This window comes from Bos grunniens, chromosome 10 (genome assembly GCF_055505025.1).
Source record: "Bos grunniens cultivar Pamir isolate PY7600 chromosome 10, Bosgru_T2T1.0, whole genome shotgun sequence".
Classification (NCBI taxonomy): domain Eukaryota; kingdom Metazoa; phylum Chordata; class Mammalia; order Artiodactyla; family Bovidae; genus Bos; species Bos grunniens.
In genome coordinates, this window is record NC_141174.1 from 51,735,696 (window position 1) to 51,759,638 (window position 23,943).

General features: G+C 36.2%; 1 protein-coding gene across 5 annotated transcripts in view; it reads right to left on the reverse strand.

Moving 5' to 3' along the window:
- The window catches only part of ADAM10 (ADAM metallopeptidase domain 10), a 143,612-nt gene that overhangs the window by 32,606 nt on the left and 87,063 nt on the right, over positions 1 to 23,943 (reverse strand). For all 5 annotated transcript variants that reach the window (XM_086321199.1, XM_086321202.1, XM_086321198.1 and 2 more), the window contains 4 exons: positions 22,884 to 22,984; positions 12,379 to 12,528; positions 8,465 to 8,557; positions 5,495 to 5,678 (listed from right to left, as the gene is read on the reverse strand). In XM_086321199.1, coding sequence (XP_086177325.1) covers positions 5,495 to 5,678; positions 8,465 to 8,557; positions 12,379 to 12,528; positions 22,884 to 22,984 — 528 coding nt within the window. The remainder of the gene's footprint in view (positions 1 to 5,494; positions 5,679 to 8,464; positions 8,558 to 12,378; positions 12,529 to 22,883; positions 22,985 to 23,943) is intronic.

Sequence of the window (23,943 nt, forward strand, 5' to 3'; positions counted from 1 at the left end):
AACCTTTATATTTAATATTTACTATGTTTTCTACACAGAAAACTGAATAGAAAGATAACAGCAAATGACTTACAAATATTTAATATATTCTCTTAATCTACTTTTACTTTTGGAGTCCGAAGGACTGTATCACTATTCTAGAAACTAGAAAATATATAAATAAGCATTCTGTATGTAATAATTACAGTCTATATATTATAGTTTTAAGTAAGTAGCAAATTAATATCCTGCCTTATCGAAGATGTGTCATATGCAAATTGGTCCAGTGCTGTACTGTCAGACTTGAATTAAGCACAGAAGATTCCACACTGCAAATCTTTATCAGTTAAAAAAAAAAGTAAACAGCACATATTAAAAACTCCAATAATGCAATTCCTATATTTTTAAGGTCTATCTAATTTAAGGAAAGATAATGCATAAATTTGAGTGTAGTCTTCTGAAATATAGTCTTTTTAATTCATATCTAGTTTAATATATTTAACTGCTTTTGGTTTCAATAACTATTGCTTATCTGGAAAGTTTGCTATTTTTATAGACTAACAGCATATGTCAGAATAATTCAGTTATACAGAAAGAAATACAATACTATGTCTAACTTTATTAGTTGTGATTTAACTTTTTAAATACTGCAACAATTTTTGATATGCCCGAAACTCAATTAATGATGTTATAAATACCTACAGCTAAGTCATAACTCAAGTTCAGTAACTGCTTTACATTGTAAATTTAAAAGTTTACTACATACAGTCATCACTGAAAAATACAAATTATGAATAACAGTGATGGATGGATAACTTAAAGACCAACAAAGAAACAGAAACATTTTTCTATCTACAAGATAGTCTGAGGGCTAGTCACAGAATATCAGTCCTAAACTTGTTAAAACAATTCCCCAAAAGAAAAAAATTATAAAACGTACAAGGGTAAATTTAATACCTTGAAAGAATCCATAAATACAGTTTTGATGTGAGCAGGCCTAAACATCTACAACAATAGTAGCATGCTGACCATTCAACATTAATCTGAGCAGTAATTCTGAAGCAAAAATTAGTATACTGCCAGACAGGTTCTAAACTAGAAAAACAGAAAAGAAGATCTCTACCAAATGAAATGTCCCCCAAAATGTTCTTCATAAATGGTCAGAGGAATACTCAAAGGTTCAGGATTGGCTCTGCAGATGAATTTCACAGTCCGCCTTCTTCAGTGACCTGGCAAACTGAGACTATATTCACTGGGTTAATTGATAACAGTAAGGTGGGTAACAGATGAGCAGAATATGGCCTTAATAAAACAAAGACCCCCTCAAAAATCATGTTAGAAGGGTGTAGCAAATTAAGTACAACAAAGGGCTATCTAATATAAAGAATTTACTTTGTGAAGGAACTGACATTTCAGTCTCTAAATAAAAGGCTGCTGCTGCTGCTAAGTTGCTTCAGTCGTGTCTGACTCTGTGCAACCCCATGGACGGCAGCCCACCAGGCTCCCCCATCCCTGGGATTCTCCAGGCAAGAACACTGGAGTGGGTTGCCATTTCCTTCTCCAATGCATGAAAGTGAAAAGTGAAAATGAAGTCGCTCAGTCGTGTCCGACTCTTTGCGACCCCATGGACTACAGCTCACCAGGCTCCTCCATCCATGGGATTTTCCAGGCAAGAGTACTGGAGTGGGGTGCCATTGCCTTCTCCTAAATAAAAGGCTACTACCTGCTTAACACAAAACTTTGCTTATAAAAAGAGAAGTTTAATCTTTCCAGTTTCTTATTCAAGACTAACTTTGTTTTGGAGACCAGACTCCTCCCTTTTTAGCACTCCCTTCTAGGTCCTGTATGATTTCACATGGAAGCCTCCAAGTTAGCCCAGTTTACGAGCTGTTTCTACTTATTATGGAGTTAGGGCAGGAGGAACTGTTTTTCTCACTAAAAGGAAACTGAAGGCAGAACCCAACCACATTAAGAAATTTTAAGAAAACAAATAAAAAGTAGCATAAAAAAAGACTAAAACACAAGAAACATTATTGGAATGTTTCAACCCTCATTGTTTTTTCCACCTTAACTCAGTCAATAAAGAGGACTACAGCTAGTAATTTGAGTAACTATCCTGTGAAAATTAACACAACAGTATCACAACAAAATTCTTTTCATTACTATATATTTGAATAGTGAAAACAGCTGCAGAATTAAATGAAATTAATACAATAATAAATAAATAAATAATACAATAAATAATACCATAGAAATTAATTAGGTCAAATAAAAATGAAAAAGGTTAAGAAAAGCAACAGACCACAAGCTGAACAGATCAGCTATAAAATACTATTGCAAAAAATTAGGCTAAAACTAGCATACTAAGATTTGCATGCAGAAATATTAAGTCACAAAGGAAAGGCAAAGACAGAAGAAATTACAATGAAAAGTAAACAAGCTGAAACAACATGATTTACCTGAATTTACAGAGACAGAAGAGACAAGGACCCAGTACACTAGCTCCCAATGCAGAGCTCTTCTCTTTATCTCATGACAATTACCCAAAACGATGCCTAAATTCTAGTCAGACACGACTGAAGCGACTTGGCATACATGAGAGCATGACTCCTCTCTTTTAAGAAAGAAGGAAACAGATTCCATCTCTACTTAGATTCAGGAAACATTTCAACTGCTTCTTGGAAATGTCTTAGAGAGATAAAGGTAGGATGTTACATTGTAATAATACCGAGAAAAATAACTACCAAATGCACAAAACGTGGAACCAAAAGGTCCAGATTCTAGGTTCTTTGTGGTACTGGGTTGTAATCCAACTTTTCTCGTCTGTATAATGGAGGAAATAACACCTATACATCACAAGGGAACTGAATTAATTAGTAAGAGCAAATACATAAAGTTGCTTATAAAAACAAAATGCAAACCAAATAAACTCAGTTCAGGTAGTCTAAGGACAAAGGGAAATGAAGAAGAAAGCTATCAGGGCAGGTATCCTATTTTAGAAAAAGTTGTGTCAAAGGAACAAAGACCCCTTCTCTTTCCCACTCTGGCCCCATTCTTCCATCCCTGCCTAGCTGTTCCCCCAGAAGCTCCTAGAAAAAGGCTCGTGAGAGCTGGAGTTGGGATTTAAACACAGACTAAAGGAAGAAGGCATCAGATGAAAAACAACAACAAAAATACAAGTAATGTGGCCTAGCATTCTCAAACCAGAACTATCTACTGTCACTTCAATAAAATAAACAGTACTTCATAAATTAAGTGGTCTAGATATCACAAACTAGACAGAAAAACTAACTGTCCCCCAAACCCTAGTTCAATCATGAGAAAAACATCAAACACACTACGACAGAGGGGCATCCAACAATATCCCTGACCAATACGCCTCAAAACTGTCAAGGTTATAAAAAATAAGAAAAGTCTGAAAAATCATCACAGCTAGGAGGAGACTAAAGAGAAATGACAATTAGATGTATGGTTGTATCCTGGACAGGATCCTGGAATGGGAAAAGGACCTGATCTGAGTAAGAAATCTGAATAAACTATGGGATGATTTTAGTTAACAATAATGTACCTATTATTACATTAATGTAATAATTAATGTTAACAATAATGTACCATGTAATACTGGTTCATTAAGTGTAACAAATGTATCATACTAATGTAAGCTGTTATAAAACAGAAAGGTAGGGGAGATAACACTCTATACTATCTGCTCAATTTTTGTATAAATTTAAAACTGTTCTAAATATATAGTCTTTTTTTTAAGTAGACATGCAGATATCTGAATATTCAGAAAAACTTAACCAAGCTCTCTCAGAACCACTACATTCTTAATGAACAACAGTCTGGAGTTGAAAATACAAAATGGCATGAAGTTTTTAGTCTGAGACCATCTAATCATTTGCCCAGGAGAGATTTTGTGAGCAAACATATTAATATGCTGGTTTTCAAACTTTAGAATGCATCAGAATCACCTGGAGGGCTTCTTCAGACAAAGACTGATGGGTTTCACACCACCCGGAATTTCTGATACAGTAGATCTGAGTGAGGCCCATAAATTTACATTCCTAACAAGTTCCCAGGTAATATGGATGCTGCTAGTCCATGGAGCACAGTTAAAGAACCACCATATTAACCACAATATATAAAGACAAACCAAATGAATCCTTGAGTTCCTATAGTACTTACTGATGAATAAGGAGAAGGGATTAAAAACATTGTGATAAAATTATCCAACTAATCTTTTTCCCAAGCAGGGAAAAAGAAATTTCAGCATATACAAGTTATAAAATACGTGAATTATCACAGGAAAGAGCGAGACATACAATCTGCTGACAATGCAAGTAACACAAAACCAACACAGATCACTTTAAGGGACAAATATCCAAAAATGCTGTAGTATATAATACATGCAGCCTATGACATAAACATGTATTTTAATGACAGCAGGGATTGGGTACACTTCAAAATGTGGCAGAGAAACAAAAGCTTTGGAACCTGTAAAAAGGATATTCACTGCTGGTTTTAAAAAAAGAGCAAAATATATAAGAGGAAAACTATAGTACTAAAGATGTTAAAATATGCATAAAAAATCAAAGAGTAAATTAAGAATAGAAGAGCCTGTCTTACCCCATATAAAGCTGAAGTTGATTCTTTTAAAAAGATGTATCAAAAGGAGAAACAGCTGTTTACAGCTCAGAAGATGATGGACTACTCATCAAATCCTATATGGCAAATTTATATTCAAAGAGTCGGGGATTCTTTCTACTTAATAAATTTGCATTTCTCTAAACTAGGCTACTGAACCTATTATACCGTAAATGACAGACCCCCACTGGACTGCAGTAGAAAGGAGATTATCCTATTCCAGTTTTCTCAATGATAGTGGCTTTCATGGCTAAGGTAGACACCAGCAGAATGTGGGTCCATGCAGTCAACCAATGGAGCTATGGGTCCTGGGGTCTCCTACTCTCATCTCTTTTCAGGCAGTCTCTTTGACTTTTGTTAAAATAAAGGCTAGAAATAAAATAATGATAGTAAAGGTAGTCTTTCTTTTTCTTCCCACCTGCTGTTCTTGAGCAGGATTTCTCTGCATTTTATCTCACTGCAGAACAAAAGCAAGAACATAATTTTCCCTTGTTGACTCTAAGAACCTCTCCCCAACCCCCATCCCATTAATTAATTACATTAACTTTTGTGGAACAATTAGCATTCTGCTTTTTAGTTTCAGAGATAAGTACCACTTTTCCCCATAAAATTATTTATTTCAGCCACTGAAGGTACAATACCAAATGTCAGGCTATCTCCCTGTCAGTACTCATGTAATTCATTTCAAAATAAAAAGCTGCTTCATCTATTTTTCCATTTACATTTATGCTTATGAATTTTACCTAACTTGACCTGTACAAATGAAAATACTATACGGGCATTACTTTCTCCTATACTTTGTAAAATTCAATCCATCATGAAACTGCTTTTCATTCCAAGTAGTAAGTCAAGACATATTTAGATAGACTACCTGAAGGTGCTCCAACCCACGCCAGACCAAGGACACCATCATCAAAATCTCGATCTGTGAAAACGTAGGCCAAACAGTAGTCATCATGATTCTGCTCAGAATTCAGCTCCAGAAACTTCTCCACACCAATATTTGGAAAACGGAATGGATTTGTAGGGTCCTTCTCATCAGCAGTTGTGTTGATCTAAAACCCACAAAACAATGATTTTAATAAGCAGCTAATGTTAGCAGAGTTTTAGCAAAAGTAGTATCCACTACTTGGTCAATTTTTTTTTTTTAAGTAGCCATGAGGATATCTGAAGATTTAGAAAAATTTGACCAAGCTGGACAATAGCCCAAAGAAGTTGGGGCTAAATTAATGCTTCTACAATTATTCCCACTTCCTCCACCCCATAGCTGATCATAGACACCAAAAAGAAAAAAAAAAAATGGAAAGACAAGGCAGGGGAATTAAAACTGAGTATCTTACATTTCTGAGCAAATTTTTACCCCTTTCCTGAACACTTGGGATGAAAAAACAAGTTCTGCTTTCAAAATTTCTAATAAGGAAGTACAGTTTCTCAAATTTAATCATTTGATCAGTTGATCTCCTACATATGGTGATAAGTAAAGGATATAAAACCCTATATTTCACCTAATTAGCAGAACATAAAATAGATATTAAATCCAAGACTGTCAATTCAGCAGACAAATCATATTCCTGGTTCTACTTGCCTAGAAAATCATGAGTCAAGCCCAACTAGCTTCAAGTTCAATTTTTTTCCCTGTTTAAGAATTTTTTTTCTTTACCCATTTGTGTCTCTATTTCAAGCTGAGTTCCTCCAGAATGTTTACTTCAACACTTTATCTACTACACTCTTGGGGCAGGTTTCTCTTATACAATGTGAAGAATAATCAATTCTGATACCAAACTTCACCAAACAAAAGCTTTTATTTATGAGTCATTTCTTTTCAGAGACCTCTGCCTATCTTTTGAAGTCCTAGAACAATTTGATTTTCTCCAAGTAAGAGAACTACATATAAGACTTTTGATAGAGAATAAAAAGGAATATATATGAGAATAAACATTGCTTAGAAGGCAAATCTCAGTCTACTGAAAATATCAGTGATAAGGTAAGGCTATTACAGTCAATAAAATGAAAACTACAGGTCTTTTTATGATCCACATCTTTCAGTAAAACCAAGGGGTTTTCAAACAGGGTGGCAGAAATCCCTTGAGGGTAACTGCCCAAGGACAGATATGAGAACATCTGGTTTATCCATTAACAATTAATCAAAACAATCAGTTATGGTCATATAACACACACACGCACAAATCCCAAAACAAGAATACTATGTATTGTTAAGTAGCCCATGCTTAGAGACATGCTACATATTGCTTTTCCCCACAAAACACAGAAATGAAATTCTGATATTTCTATAATATCGGCTATAAATAAAAACTACATCTAAATTTTAGTTACCTATATTAAAAATGGGATGATGAATATTTAAATATGTGCTTATAAAATATAAATTTCAAATTATTTAATGGGTCACAAACTTCAACTGATGAGATTTTAAACTAAAGTTTTAATCTTGATTAAAGGCTGGAAAAACAACCAACTGCCACATTACCCTTTTATATTACATGTGTTTCTTCATAATGCAAATTATTTTACTCAAAAAAATGTACCTTACTAAAACTTCTTAAGGTGTTCTCTATTTTTCACTACTTTGCATTTTATTCCTCTGTCTACTGAACAGCAATATTTATATCACTTATCACTTTTATTTGCTCATTTAAATGTTTATATCACTCTCAAAATACATGAAAGCAACTGATTACAGTTCTATCTATAAACCATATTCCACCTTAAGACAACTCAATGTAGTATTTAATCATGTCACTTTTAAAAGTAAAGACCACTTTCAGCTATTTTAAAAAATATATTACACATGTATTCTAAAACTATAATCTAGTCAACCATATTTTAAGAAATATAAAGAATTCTCTATGGGAAATTCCCTGGAGATCTAGTTGTCAAAACTCAGTGCTTTCACTGAGAGGGCTAGGGTTCAATCCCTGGTTGGGGAACTAAAATCCTCCAAGCTGCATAGTGAGGCCAAAAATAAATAAATACATAATTTAAAAAAATTTTAAACCATTAAAATTTTTATTAAAAATAAAGAAGTTCTGTGGAAAGTACTTTTGTAAAATGATGACTTTTAAAACATGGGTTATCTAGCTTATAAACTCAGATTCCTAAAAGCTATATACTTTGAAAGAATTCATATTTAGAAAATGTTTGAAACAGTCCAATTTTGTTAATAATTGAGTATTTACTTATTAACAATTTATAACATTAAAACTAAGAATCAGCATTTCTCAAAATGTGTACTGCAATTCTTTGGCGTCTCAGATGATGTTAATACAAAAAAGGCTAAATGAGCTTAGAAATGTATGGATTTCTTTCCCAAAGGATTTTTCAAAACCTGGAATACATTAGTGTGCACTGTTAAATTTCAAGAGGAAATAGAATTAAGTGTTTCTCCAACTTCCAATTTTACTTAACCACTGTATCTATCCTTCCCTCCACTGGAGCATCAAATGGGACACATTCTAAAATATACTTTATAAGGAAAATCTACAGAACTACAGAAACTGGGGGAAATGTCAAGTACCGAATCTCTAGTTACTAGAGCACTTTATAAGTAGTATGTTAATCAGACAAACAGAAAACAGTACTTTATACCATACTTCTTCTACAGTCCAGATTAAAGCTCTATAGATTTCATTCTTAAATCATAAGTCCGGGTATCCCCTCTGTGATCATGTACAACCCAAGAGTAAAGATAACCTGTATTAGTAAATACAATTTAAATTATTTAATGCATAAAGATGAAATAAAAAGCAAGCATTTTCATTTCGTAAACATGATCCTTATTGTTTCTCTTTTTTAATGTTAACTATTGAAATTCCTTACTTACTCTTATGCGTTTCACCATGAAACTGATGTTACGGATTCCAGAGAAGTCTGTTGTCTGGTAAATTGTGTCAATTGCTTTAACATGACTGGATATCTATTGATTTTTTTAAAAAAGAAAAACATTTTAGGGGCAATGTTGAAATGTGAAAAAGACTGTGAATTTCCATTTTCCAAATCAAGAATTATTCATATTCTACCACATTCAAATTTTAAAATGTCAATATCATATACTAGATGAAAGGATGAAAAAGATTAGTGAGCTGGAACTGAGAAGAGAAATAGAATGACTCTCCCGACTTTTCTCTGGCCAAAACCAAACATGCACTCTTGCCTCGGTCATATAAAACTTTGTTTCCTCAATTCATCCTGCAATGTCATACTTCCATGCCTTTTCACATGCTGCTGCCTTATACCTAGGGTTTTACTCCTTAGACTCAATTCAAACATATTCTGTGAATATCTCCCTGTTAGTATCAGAGCACTCAGTCATCCTCTGACTCAGTCTTACCACTGCTACACTGGTACACATTCTGTTAAGTTTTGTCCACCACTTACTATGTAGTAGGCACTGGGCTTCCCTGGTGACTCAGTGGTAAAGAACCCACTTGCCAATGCAGGAGACACAGATATGGTCCCTAGGTTGGGAAGATGCCCTGGAGAAGGAAATGGCAACCCATTCCAGTATTCTTGCCTGGGAAATCCCATGGATGGAGGAGCCAGGCAGGCTATAGCCCATGGGGTCGAAAAAGCATGGAAGATGACTTAGCAACTAAATAACAACAAAGACACCGTATTAGGTGCTGGAGGTATAGTGGTAAACAAAACTGAGAAGATCCCTATAAATTTATAGAGATTTACTTTAGAGGGAGGAGAAAGGGAAAGAAGTAATACAAATATAAACAATATACATTCAGATTTTGCTAAAACTGAGAGAGACAAGCAGAGTGACAGAACACAGAAAGATCCTCTTTTTACCTAGCTGACTCCCAACTTAACTCTCTGGCTTCTAAATCACTATATATGAACCTTCCCATCTTCATTTACGAAAAGCACTCCTGCTACCACTTATGTGAAAATATGCATGCATATATAGTTTCAAAACTATTTTCAAAGAAATTATATAAACATAGAACAGCCAAGTAGAAGCATTACCAATTTAAAAAGTAGCCCAGTTTGCCACACATTGATAAAGAACATCATAACACTGCTGGTAAAGTCCATTAGAAATCTGTACTACCTACACTCAGCTTGGTTTAGTGATCCCTTATCCAACTCTCTGTTCTTTCTCCACCCCAAACATTGGCGGTTCAAACACTTCTCCACAGATGACTAATTAGATATCTTAGTTTACTGAGAGTTCATCTTGAGTTCCTGCTCTTTTAACCTTCAAACTTTTCTATCTTTATCCATTTCTATCTTCCTCAAATGGTAATTCTTCCTTATGGAGTAACTTTCTTTTATTCTTAACCCCAATCCTTACTGGATCTTCAAGAACATTGTCTTACATCAATTTTTCTTTTTCATATCTTACACTGCTTCTCCACTGGATCATGTTCCTCTTCTGACCAACTTCTCGTGTGTCCCCCTTTCACTCAAATATTCCATATTATTCTTGTGAAGTGAAGTCGCTCAGTCATGTCTGACTCTTTGCGCCCCATGGACTGTAGCCTACCAGGCTTCTCCATCCATGGGATTTTCCAGGCAAGAGTACTGGAGTGGGTTGCCATTTCCTTATTCTTAAGCCACCATATTTCTGGTTTTTCACATCTCTTGAAACCCTAACTGTTCCTGCCAACCAATTCCTTATTGTTCACAATGTTTTCACCCGCATAACTTTACTGAAAGCTTGCTTAAAGCACGTCAACAATCTTCTGATAACTAAGTCAACTAATATTTATAATCATTCTTTCTTTTTTTCAGCATTCAGTTCAGTCAGGCAGTTCAGTCGCTCAGGCATATCCAACTCTTTATTACCCCATGGACTACAGCACACCAGGCTTCCCTGTCTATTACCAACTCCCAGATATTGCTCAAACTCATGTCCATTGAGTTGGTGATGCCATCCAACCATCCAATGCCAGGCTTCCCTGCCCTTCACTATCGCCTGAAGCTTGCTCAAACTCATGTCCATTTAATCAGTGATGCCACCCAACCATCTCATCTTCTGTCGTCCCCTTCTCTTCCTGCCTTCAAACTTTCCCAGCATCAGGGTCTTTTTCACTGAGGTATAATCGACAAATTAAATGTAAGATATTTAAAGTGTACATCATGACAATTTGACAAACATACACATTGGGAAAGGATCCCTCCCATCAAGTTAATTAACACACTGAAGTCATTCTCTTTGATATCTCCAAATATGACTCTACTGGCTATGCGTTTAATTTGAAACTTTTCTTATTCCTTGATTGATCCTACTTTATCTCCCACCTCTTTAACTATTACATTTTAGCCCATAGTTTCTCCTCCTCATCCTATTCACTATAAAGAGATTTTATCTCCCAGTTCCTTCCCTTTTGATTTCATTCTCTCCCTTTCATTCTCTTTCCTTGTTTTAACTCTCTCTTAAACCCTTAAATTCCATGCAGAAAGCTCAAGGCTAACCTCTCCCATGCTCCAATTCTATATTTTCAATACCCTAAAGGGACAATCAGGTACATGGGTTTTTAAAACATGTCTAAAAGTAAGTTCATTACCACCAACAAAACAAGTTCACCATTTGTACTAATGACACCTCCACCATCTCAGTCTCAAATCCTTAGACTCAAAATGCATTCATCAAATTCAATGGATACCTTCAAAATGAAGGGTATTTTGAAGAGTATCTCCAAAAAATTTATACTTTAATAAGGCTTTTTCCAGTAGTCATGTATGGATGTGAGAGTTGGACTATAAAGAAAGCTGAGCACCGAAGAATTGATGCTTTTGAACTGTGGTGTTAAGAGTCCCTTGGACTGCAAGGAGATCCAGTCAGTCCATCCCAAAGGAAATCAGTCCTGGGTGTTCATTGGAATGACTGATGCTGAAGCTGAAACTCCAATACTTTGGCCACCTGATGTGAAGAGCTGATTCATTTGAAAAGACCCTGGTGCTGGAAAAGATTGAAGGCAGGAGAAGGGGACGAGAAAGGATGAGATGGTTGGATGGCATCACAACTCAATGGACATGAGTTTGAGTAAATTCCAGGAGTTAGTGATGGACAGGGAAGCCTGGCATGCTGCATGCAGTCCATGGGGTCGCAAAGAGTCGGACACGACTGAGTGACTGAACTGAACTAAACTGAAGGGTTGAAAAGATACAAATGCAGATAATAGTGTAACTATAGAGTGGGCTTCTCTGGTGGCTCAGACAGTAAAGAATCTGTCTGCAATGTAGGAGGACCTGGGTTCTATCCTTGGGTGGGGAAGATCCCTCAGAGGAGGGCATGGCAACCCACTCCTGTATACTTGCCTGGAGAATCCCCATGGACAGAGCAGCCTAGTGGGCTACAGTCCACAGGGTTGTAAAAATTCAGACACAACTGAGCAACTAAGCACACAGCACACAGAGTGTTAAGTATAATGAGAATACAGAATAGAAATTAAATACTCTTATTAGGATTCTTCTACCTTTCTCTCCTTTAAGACCACAAATGATAATCTGACCCTCTTTTCAAAGCTAAGCTCCAGTGCCATCATCTTCTTCATGAAATCATTGTCTTAAATCTCTCTTTTGAACGACACTAAAATATCCTAACTGGTCTTTCAGTTATTTGTGTTCTTATCTTACATATTTTATCACATCACAACTGAAAATACATACTCTTTACTTTTCCAAAATGAGATATGCACTAACTTTAACTTTTAGAGGAAAACACAGGTATAATCAAACAATATGAGAATATCAAAACTAAAATAGTAGCAAAATTATAGATACCTGGGCAATCACAGCTTCTCGTGTTCCGTAATATTTAAAGAACAGATGATCAGTCTGAATATAAAGCTGACAAGTATTTTTTTCAGCTACAGTTGTACGTTTTTTCCTCAGGAGTTCTGGACCATTAATAGCATGTTTTTCTTGAGGTGTCTATATGTCAAAAGAGTTATTTCTGATCATTAGCATGTTTCACTATCATAATTTATATAATCAATGATATACATTTTAAACAACTTCATTTTCTACTTCATATGTAAGACCATAGGTTATTTCCTCACACTGTTAAAAATTCCTAAACAGCACTTTCAGTCTCGTAATGTTCTACTTTATAGATGATTTATTTATTCAAACAATTCTTTAACTTTGAAACATTTTCAAAACATACCATTTAATATGTAATCATGTGTGTGTGTGTGTATACACATAAAGCAAGTCTTACAGTAGTCTATAATACTTTGACATCTTCCTCTACCAATCTATCACCCAGCTGTGCCAAATTTAGCATCTAAGTACTTAGGGCATCTGCCCACATTACCTCTAGTCCATCACATTAGCCCAAGCCACCATCACTTACTACCTAGAGTACTGCACTAAGAGTGATGGGAATCCATCTCTGTCCATGGCTGATCTTCAAACTGCAATCTCTTCAAAACACGATTTTGAAAATATTACCCATCTGCACCTGTATTTCAAATGACTTCCTATCACTCTAAGAATAAAATCATAAACCCTTTAGATGCACCACCTAGTCAACACTACAGACTTTGTTTACCTGTTCAGTTTTGTCCCATTCCACAGTACTTCACAGAGACCTTACAACACTACCCAACTCTAGCTCTCTCTGCTACAGCTAAACAGAACTTCTTTCCAATCCTGCAACACGTCATTTGTATCCCTTCACAGTATTTTGCACATGGGGATACTGCCTTCCCTGATCTAGTCCACTTCTTTCTTCAGACTTAGCAAAGGTTAAATCACCCATACTACACCTCATAGAACCATGGACCCATGTCCATCACAGTTAATCATGTGGTTATTCATCTTCTGTCCCCAGTCCACCACCATGACTTCAACCACTAGAATATGAGTTCTGGAAAGAAGAAATTATCTCTGTGTTTGCTTCTTACTATACTTCTAGCTGGCAACACACACTTCACAGGCAAATGGCAGACACTCAATAAGTATTTGTTTAAAGAAATAACACTGCTGTTGAATCTAAAGATTTAAGTATTTGCTGACATCTAAAAGCACCATGCTAAGTGAACTGTAATGACAGTAATTGAGAGTTCAACTTAAATTTTAAGCCACAATTCCAAATTTACACTCACATTTTATAATTTCCTTCTCCCTTGACAACTCCATGTTTGTTCTCTTAGTTACTGTCTTCATTGTACTTTTATCTATTTTCACTCAGTACATCATTCTAGGATGGCAGTTACTGTTTCAGCACATTCCATTGTCTTCTGGTTTCAACTGTTTCCAATGAGAAACGAGCTGTCATTTTTACTGCTGCTTCTTTGAAGGTGACTGGACTTTTTACTGGTTGTTTTTAAGAGTGTATCTTTTGGTCTTTAGACTTTTCTAATACTGTGTAAAGTATTATTTTCTTCATGAAAGATTTTTCCTGAACTAATAACAGGGTTTACTAAATTTGTTGTTTGATTTTCTCTGTCATATGTGGAAAATTCTCAGCCACTATCTGTCTCTACTTCACTCTCATTTTTTCTCCTTCTGAGATATCAATTATACATACTTTAGAACTTTCTGATGTATCACTATGTCTCTTAAACTCATTTCTGTATTTTCTACCCATTTGTTTCCATGGTTTACTCTTTCTTCTTATGACATACTATCCAGGTCTAAGTTCACCAAATTCTTAGTTTCTGTTATTATATTTTTCAGTTCTAGAATTTCCATTAGGTTCTTCTGTTCACTTCCAATTTTCTGCTGAAATTTTTAATTTTGTCTTTATGTACTTGAATATATTAAAGTCTATCTATGTCTGATCATTTCATTATTCAGATACCTTTAGGTTGTTAACATGTCTGACACCTCAGCTATACCTTTTTGAGGGTGTACACCTGTCATTTATCTTTCTTTTTAAATTTCTATTTCTTATTTTTCGGTCGTGCCATACCATGAGGCATGTGGGATCTTTGACCAGGGATCAAAACCATCCTCCTTCTAGTGTCTTAACCACTGGACCACCAAGAGAGACCCTGTCATTTAATCCTGAATGACTAACGTTTGGTTAAGTAATTTTTTCCCTCTCTTCTACCATGTTGTCTCATTTGTTAATATGCTGATTATTCTGAACTCAGGGCTGGACAATGTACATGGAAAATCATAGACATAATCTGAGGCTTCAAGTAATGATATCTTTCTCAAGATCTATTAATATTTTCACTTCCGGCAAGCAATGAGGCTCGGTGTGTTAGTAATCCTCCATTACCTTAATTCAGTCAGAGATTAAGATGTGGTGAGAAACTCTAACCCCTGTGAGGGGAGGTAGAACACTTTCTGATTCACTTTCACTTCTAGAGAGCAGCCCTTCCTTCATTCACGATCTCAACATAAAGTCCCTAAACAGTATTTTTATCTTTAGCCTCAAGAACCTGGAGACTTCTACTCAGGAACTGGAAGATATAGCTAGAGAAAAAGTAGCCCAAAGTGTCAGGGTCACTTTCCTAAGTGTCCTTTTTCTCCCCCAAAGATCTGTCCCCACACTTTTTCAGAGCCCTGTTAATTCTCTAATGCCTTGAAACAAATACACACATATGCAAATACAAATATATATAAACACATTTTTGTAATATTCATATTTTGAAGTCAGGTTGGTTTCTATTAGCTTTTCTAAGCAGGAGGACTACTTCTCTATTTTTGAAAACAATTCTTTGTCAATGTCATGTATTGTTAACATAGTCTCAGAGTTCATAGTCTTCACTGTAAGGTGTCCTTCACTCTTAATTTTCATATAGTGAAATATACCAATTTTTTAGTAGTCAACGATTTCATTCCTTATTAAAGAGTTTCTCTATCTCAAAATACAAAATATTTTTTAATATCTTCTTTTGTCAAGTGTCTTTTCAAACGCTTTTGCCCATTTTTTAATTGAGGTTTATGTATTTCTTTTTAATTGAGTTCTTGGGCTTCCTCTGAGGCTCAGATGGTAAAGAATCCACCTGCAATGCAAAAGACCTGGGTTGGATCCCTAGGTTGGGAAGATCCCTTGGAGAAGGGAAAGGACCCACTCCAGTATTCTGGCCTGGAGAATTCCATGGATTGTATAGTCCATGTGGTTGCAAAGAATCAGACATGACTTTCACTTTCACTTTAAGAGTTCTTATTATATTCTGGAGAGGCCTTCTGTTAGATACACGTACTGTTGACATTTTGCTCACAGTCTGTGGCTTCTTTTTACATTTTCTTAACTATATCTTTTGAGAAGTTCTTAATTTAACAGAGTCAAACTTGTAATTTTGGGCTGGGGGGGGCAGGCTATTTTTCTGTCCTAAGAAACTGTTTTCTATTCCAAAGTTGGAAAAATTTCTACGCTTTAATCTAGAAGTTTATGTTTTACCTTTATGCAGATTTATCATCAATTTTGTATAAGGTATAATGGTATAAACAGGCTTCCCAGGTGGCTCAGTGGGTAAAGAATCCACCTGCAATGCAGGAGACACAGGCAGATGTGAGTTCAATCCCCGGTCGGTAAGATCCCCTAAAGAAGGGCACGGCAACCAACTCTAGTATTCTTGCCTGGAGAATCCCATGGACAGAGGAGCCTGGTCCATAGGGTCTACAGTCCATAGGGTCACAAAGAGTCAGACGCAACTGAAGCGCCTGAGTACACAGCACATAAGAGTATAAAGTGAGGTTGTTGTTTGTTTTTTTTTACAGTACTATTTGTCAGACCTTCCCTGATAGCTCAGTAGATAAAGAATCCGCCTGCAATGCAGAGGACGCCGATTTGATTCCTGGATCAGGAAGATCTGCTGGAGAAGGGAAAGGTTACCCACTCCAGGATTATTGGGCTTCCTTTGTGGCTCAGTTGGTAAAAAAATCTACCTGCAAATACAGGGACCTGGGTTCTATCCCTGGGTTGGGAAGATCCCCTGGAGAAGGGAAAGGCTACCACTCCAGTATTCTTGTCTGGAGAATTCCATGGACTGTATAGTCCATGGGGTTGCAAAGAGTCACATACAACTGAGTGACTTTCACTTTTACTTTCATTTGTGAGACCACTCTTCTGTCCTTTAAATTACTTTGGGACTTTTGTGAAATTTAACAGACCATTCGGATATGGACTCTCTATTCCATTCCATAACCTGTAATAAATCTATGCTGAGGTCAGGATGATACCATCTTGATGACTGCAGCTTTATAGTTAAGTCTCAAATTAAGGTAGTATAAGTCCTCTGGCTTTTGTTCTTTCTTGAAAATTGTTTTGCCTGTTCTAGGTCCTTTACATTTCCACATAACTTTGAAAATCTATTTGTTCATTACTAGCTAAATCCTCACGGGAGGATTATACCTGATTCCTTCATTATAATCACTATTCTCTTCTCTTTGTTTTCAGTAATTTTTGAATATATTAGTAACAGTTATTTTAAAGTCCTTGTATGGTAATGCCTGTAATTTCTAGTCTTTTTCTACCTGGTTGTTTTTTTTGTCCTGATCATGGATCACATATTTCAACTTCTTGAGCTTCTTGTCATCCAGCAATGTTTTCTGAACGTCTTACGTTCTAAATGTTACATCACTAAGTATCTACATTCAGCGTCCTTTTTTAACAAGCACTATTGAGCATCGTTCTATTCAGTTCAGTCTCTCAGTTGTGTCTGAAGCTTTGCAACACCATGGACTGCAGCACGCCAGGCCTCCCTGTCCATCACCAACTCCCAGAGTTTACTCAAAGTCATGTCCATTGAGTCTGTGGTACCATCCAACCATCTCATCCTCTGCATTCCCCTTCTCCTTCCACCTTCAATCTTTCCCTGCATCTAGGTTTTCTCCAATGAGTTAAATCTTCGCATCAGATGCCCAAAGTATTGGAGTTTCAGCTTCAACATCAGTCCTTCCAATGAACATTCAAGACTGATTTCCTTTACGATTGATTGGTTCGATCTCCCTGCAATCAAAGGGACCCTCAAGTGTCTTCTCCAACACCACAGTTCAAAAGCATCAATTCTCTGGCACTCAGCTTTCTTTATAGTCCAACTCTCACATCCATATATGACTACTGGAAAAACCATAGCTTTGACTACACAGACCTCTGTTGGCAAAGTAATGTCTCTGCTTTTTAATATGCTGTCTAGGGTGGTCACAGCTTTGCTTCCAAGGAGTAAGAATCTTTTAATTTCATGGCTGCAGTCACCATCTGCAGTGATTTTGGAACCCAAAAAATGAAGTCTCTCACTGTCTCCAATGGGACCAGATGCCATTTTTTGAATGTTGAGCTAACTCTCCTCTTCCACTTTCATCAAGAGGCTCTTTAGTTCTTCTTCACTTTCTCCCAAAAGGGTGGTGTCATCTGCATATCTGAAGTTATATATATTTCTCCTGGCAATCTTGATTCCAGCTTGTGCTTCATCTAGCCCAGTATTTCTCATGATGTAATCTGCAATATAAGTTAAATAAGCAGGGTGACAACATACAGCCTTAACATACTCCTTTCCCGATTTGGAACTAGTTTGTTGTTCCATGACCACCCAGTTCTAACTGTTGCTTCCTGACCCGCATACAGATTTCTCAAGAGGCAGGTCAGGTGGTCTGATATTCCCATCTCGTTCAAAATTTTCCACAGTTTGTGGTGATCCACACAGTCAAAGAATTTGGCACAGTCAATAAAGCAGAAATAGATGTTTTTCTGGAACTCTCTTGCTTCTTCCATGATCCAGCAGATGTTGGCAATTTGATCTCTGGTTCCTCTGCCTTTTCTAAAACCAGCTTGAACATCTGGAAGTTCACGCTTCACGTACTGCTGAAGTCTGGCTTGGAGAATTTTGAGCATTACTTTACTAGCGAGTGAGATGAGTGCAATTGTGTGGTAGTCTGAGCATTCTGTGACATTGCCTTTCTTTGGGATTGGAATGAAAACTGACCTTTTCCAGTCCTGTGGCCACTGCTGAGTTTTCCAGATTTGCTGGCATATACAGTGCAGCACTTTCACAGCATCATCTTCTAGGATTTGAAATAGCTCAACTGGAATTCCATCACCTCCACTAGCTTTGTTCATAGTGATGCATCCTAAGCCCCACTTGACTTCACATTCCATGATGTCTGGCCACAGCTGAGTGATCACACCATCATGATTATCTGAAGATCTTATTATTGTGAGGCTCTTTTTTGTACAGTTCTTCTGTGTATTCTTGCCACCTCTTCTTAATATCTTCTGCTTCTGTTAGGTCCATACCATTTCTGTCCTTTATTGAGCCCATCTTTGCATGAAATGTTCCCTTGGTATCTCTAATTTTCTTGAAGAGATCTCTAGTCTTTCCCATTCTATTATTTTCCTCTATTTCTTTGCACTGATAACTGAGGAAGGCTTTCTTATCTCTCCTTGCTATTCTTTGGAACTCCGCATTCAAATGGGTGTATCTTTCCTTTTCTCCTTTGCTTTTCACTTCTCTTCTTTTCACAGCTATTTTTAAGGCCTCCTCAGACAGCCATTTCACTTTTTTGCATGTCTTTTTCTTGGGGATGGTCTTGCTCCCTTGTCTCCTGTATAATGTCACAAACCTCTGTCCATAGTTCTTCTATCTATCAGGTCTAACCTGTCTATCAGATCTATCCACTCTGTCTATCAGATCTGACCCCTTGAATCTATTTCTCACTTCTACTGAATAATAGTAAGGGATTTGATTTATGTCATACTTGAATGGTCTCGTGGTTTTCCCTACTTTCTTCAATTTAACTCTGAATTTGGCAACAAGGTGTTCATGATCTGAGCCACAGTCAGCTCTTGGTCTTGTTTCTGCTGACTGTATAGAATTTCTCCATCTTTGACTGCAAAGAATACAATCAATCTGATTTTGGTATTGACCATCTGGTGATGTGCATGTGTAGAGTCTTCTCTTGTGTTATTGGAAGAGGGTGTTTGCTATGACCAGTGTGTTCTCTTGGCAAAACTCTATTAGCCTTTGCCCTGCTTCATTCCGTATTCCAAGGCCAAATTTGCCTGTTACTCCAGGTGTTTCTTGACTTCCTACTTTTGCATTCCAGTCCCCTATAATGAAAAGGACATCTTTTTTGGCTGTTAGTTCTAGAAGGTCTTGTAGGTCTTCATAGAACCGTTCAACTTCAGCTTCTTCAGCGTTACTGGTCGAGGCACAGACTTGGATTACCATGATACTGAATGGTTTGCCTTGGAAATGAAGAGATCATTCTGTCATTTTTGACACTGGATCCAAGCACTGCATTTCAGACTCTCTTGTTGACTATTATGGCTTCTCCATTTCTTCGAAGGGATTCTTGCCCATAGTAGTAGATATAATGGTCATCTGAGTTAAATTCACCCATTCCAGTTCATTTGAGTTTGCTGATTCCTAAAATGTCGATGTTCACTCTTGCCATCTCCTATTTGACCACTTCCAATTTGCCTTGATTCATGGACCTAACATTCCAGGTTCCTATGCAATACTGCTCTTTACAGCATCAGACTTTGCTTCTATCACCGGTCACATCCACAACTGGGTGTTGTTTTTGCTTTGGCTCCATCGCTTCATTCTTTCTGGAGTTATTTCTCCACTGATCTCCAGTAGCATATTGGGCACCTACCGACCTGGGGAGTTCATCTTTCAGTGTCCTATCTTTTTGCCTTTTCATACTGCTCATGTGGTTTTCAAGGGAAGAATACTGAAGTGGTTTGCCATTCCCTTCTCCAGTGAGAAGACAGGCAGCTAATTTACTTGAAAAGAACTTTGATCTTTCTGAAGCTTGGTTTTTCAGCTTAGTCAGTACAGGTCTGGAGTACTCCTTTAGACTGGGGTGAGATTAGCTTATTCCAAGCATGGGCTGGGACTTCTACCAAGTACAATTTTTGATAGTTGTTTAGTTTATAGATTTCTCAGGAGTTTTTCTTTCTCGGGTAGTTTTCTCATAGAATCTCACCGTGTGTGTGCATAGGTTGGAATCCAGCTAAGATTCAAGGTGACCACTGTGCAGATATCTAGAGCTTATCAGCTTAGCTCCCTCTTCCTCCCAGGTACTATGTCCATAAATCCAGATACCTTAGCCTTTCTGAACCTTAACCTATCTCTTCAACTCTGCAAGAGTGCTATGCATTTTGAACTCTTCTTGAAGCGCCCTTCATTGTGCCATTCCTGAAATTTTGCCTCCAGTCAAAAAGTCATAGAAATCAGAGATATTTATTTCTCCTTTCTCAGGGATGTCAATCCTGCATTGCCTGTTGGCCAATATTTGAAAATAATTGGGGCTTATTTTTTTTTGTTTGTTTTGGTTTTCCAGTTGTTTTTTGCAGAATGGCTAGTTGGATGCCAGTCACTTTAGCATAACTGGAAAGGGAAATTTCCACCCACTTGTGCTACTAAGAGTTTCAAAGTTTTTGTTTCAGACATGTGGTACTTACCGAGTTTTGTTTTAACTATAGTATGAGGTAAAGATACAACTTCATTTTTTCTCCAAATGGATAAACATTTTTGGGGGGCTCCATGTATTCAACAGTCTCTATTTTTCCTTTGAGATTTTATCTCTACCACATAACAAAGTTTCATATCTGTATGGATCTGGACAATTAATTTTATCCCTCTGGTCAATCTGTTCATTCCTATGCTAAAAGTACTCTCTCTGTTATTTTAGTAAGTCTTAATATCTTCCAGGGTAAATCTTTTTCTTGTTCACCATCTTTAGATGGGCCTTATTTCTTCTTAGCCTTCACTTTTTCTTGAAACATTTTAGATCCATCAAGTGCTATGATCCATCAAGTGCTATGAATAATCATGCTGTAATTTACATGGAACTGCATTGAATGAATAAAGCAATATGAGGAAAATTAATGTTTTTCTATTAGCTATCAGTTCCATTAATACAGTGTATCTCTCCATAATAAAATCAGTCACCTGTAACATTTCTTACAAAGTTTCATAATTTTCCTTATATAGGTCTTTCTTTGCTACATTTACTCTTTGATACATGATATTCTTGACACTATTTTTAATGATGTCCATTCTTGAATTACATTTTTGGTGGTCTACTGCTAATATAAAAAAATACATAAACTTCTTTTGTATATTAATGTTATATCTAGCCACTGATAAACTCTATTATACCTAGCAATCTATGGTTTCAGCCTATCTATCCACATTGCCAACACCTCCATACAAGTGACTATCATTTCTCAACTGAATAATTGCAACAACTTCTAATTAGTCTCCCAGTCTCTAGTTTTTCACCCCTAGCCTGAAGCTAAGAATTCTTTACTGGTACGGCTATCTCTCTGGCCTTGTATACACTGTTCCTTCTCTTTCCATCTCTTCATGGTCAATCTAACTTCTCCTTACTCTTTCAGTTTCTGATTATTGTCCTCAAACACTTTTGGGGCTAGGTTAACTAGTCTTTTTGTGGGTATAATACCACCCACAAGCATTAAGTCTTCACTTAATTCTTTATTTCTTACTACCTTCAATTTTTCTGTGTCTCCAGTTAAACCATAAACTTTGTGAGGATAATTTGCTTCATCTTAATTTCCACATATTTCCAGAACCTGCCACAGATATTCTAATATATGGGAGATCAACAGAAAATTGTTCAGTGAATATAAGAATAAAATCTCACTTAGACTTGAAAGACCCATTTGAAATGGTATAATCTCATGCCATGCTGCAGATTAAAAAACATACAAATTTGCATTTGTGACTCAAGAAATGTTAATCTACCCTACTACTTTTAGAAAGGATGTTTAAAATACATGATAAATGTTTTTACTATAAAAACAAAACTTTAAAAAGTTTAAACTTGTGTTTTAAATAACTACAAAACTATCACCTATGAATAAAATAAAATCAAAAAAGAATCAAAGGTCAATAGTCAACAGCAGAAAAACTTACAATTAAAATGTTAAAAGCACTGTGATTTTTATTAGGGTAACTAACCATCTGAGTTTGCTTAGACCCATGATTTTCAATGGTAAAATGATGTCCCAGGCAAACCTGAGGAAGTTGGTCACTCTAATTTTCATACTAATATGAACACTGACATTTATATTAAACACATATTCAGATTGAATACTTTTAATTTTATGATAAATCATGTAAGAGAATATTTTGGACATGTTATGATTTTGGGGTCATGCAGACTGTATTCAAACCTCAGCATCACATTTTTTATTATAAGCAAGTTATTTGGCCTCTTTGAGCATTAAGAAATATAAATATTTTCTGATAATATAAATATTTTAGAAATCCTAGAACATACATGTTAAATGCAGAAACACACGCACAACTTCACTTTCATTTATTAAACACAAACTTGTATTAAAATCTTACCTGTGTTACTTCTTCTACACCAGTCATCTGGTACTTCCTCATTCTTTCAAACACTGAATGATCTGCACAACCCCCCTGTGGACCATATTTATGGGGATACTCTAAAACACAAAGAAGAAATGCTATTACTCTCACATGTTAAGATATCACCAATTATCTTATAAACAAAAATGTAACTGTCATAATTCATGAAAGCCACAAATGCTTACTGAGCACCAATGGGAAAGGCATTATGCTAGGTATTCTAATTTTAAAATATGACAAGTGAGGACTTCCCTGGTGGTCCACTGGTTAAGAAACCATGCTCCCAATGCAGGAGGTCCAGGTTCGATTCCTGGTCAGGGAATTAGAACCCACAACTAAGAGTTCACATGCTGCAACCAAAGATCCCACATGCCACACCTAAGACCTGGCATAGCCAAATAAATGAACTTCCTTTTTTAAAAAGTCTGGCAGATTCCAAAGTTCTCCTTCAACATCACTGGTCTCTAGGCTTTTTTCATATGAGTGATTTGTGAGGTCTAAAAAAGAACAATAACCGTTCTTTATTCTGCGTTTAAATTTCCAAACCTTGCCCACTTCAGATATATAGAGCATTTTAAGACTGCAATTTACTTCATTTTGTAATTTATAACTTTCCCTTCAAACACATTAAATTTCTTATTCTGCAAATATATAAAACTACTTCAATCTGAACTAGTTAGGCTAATACAATATTTATCTGTTTGAATTCCTTCAATGAATACCAACTAGCCTTAAAGGAAAGTAATCTAGAAACATGCTCCATGGCGTGGTAAAAGTAGACTGAGTTTAAACTTCTTCAATGTATAATTCAAGTGAATGCTTTACAGAGCAGTAACTATTTTATCATCATTTGTTTTCCCTTTCTAATTAAAGTGATTAATTTTGCTTTAACTGAATTGTTTCTATTTACAGACAGCTGTTCAATTTAGTGTAGTCATTTAAAAGTTTATTCCACTCTCTCAGTTCACATACTTCTCCCTTGTTAGGTTCGTCTTAGTTCATGAACATATTTTATAACTCAATCTAGTACCCATAA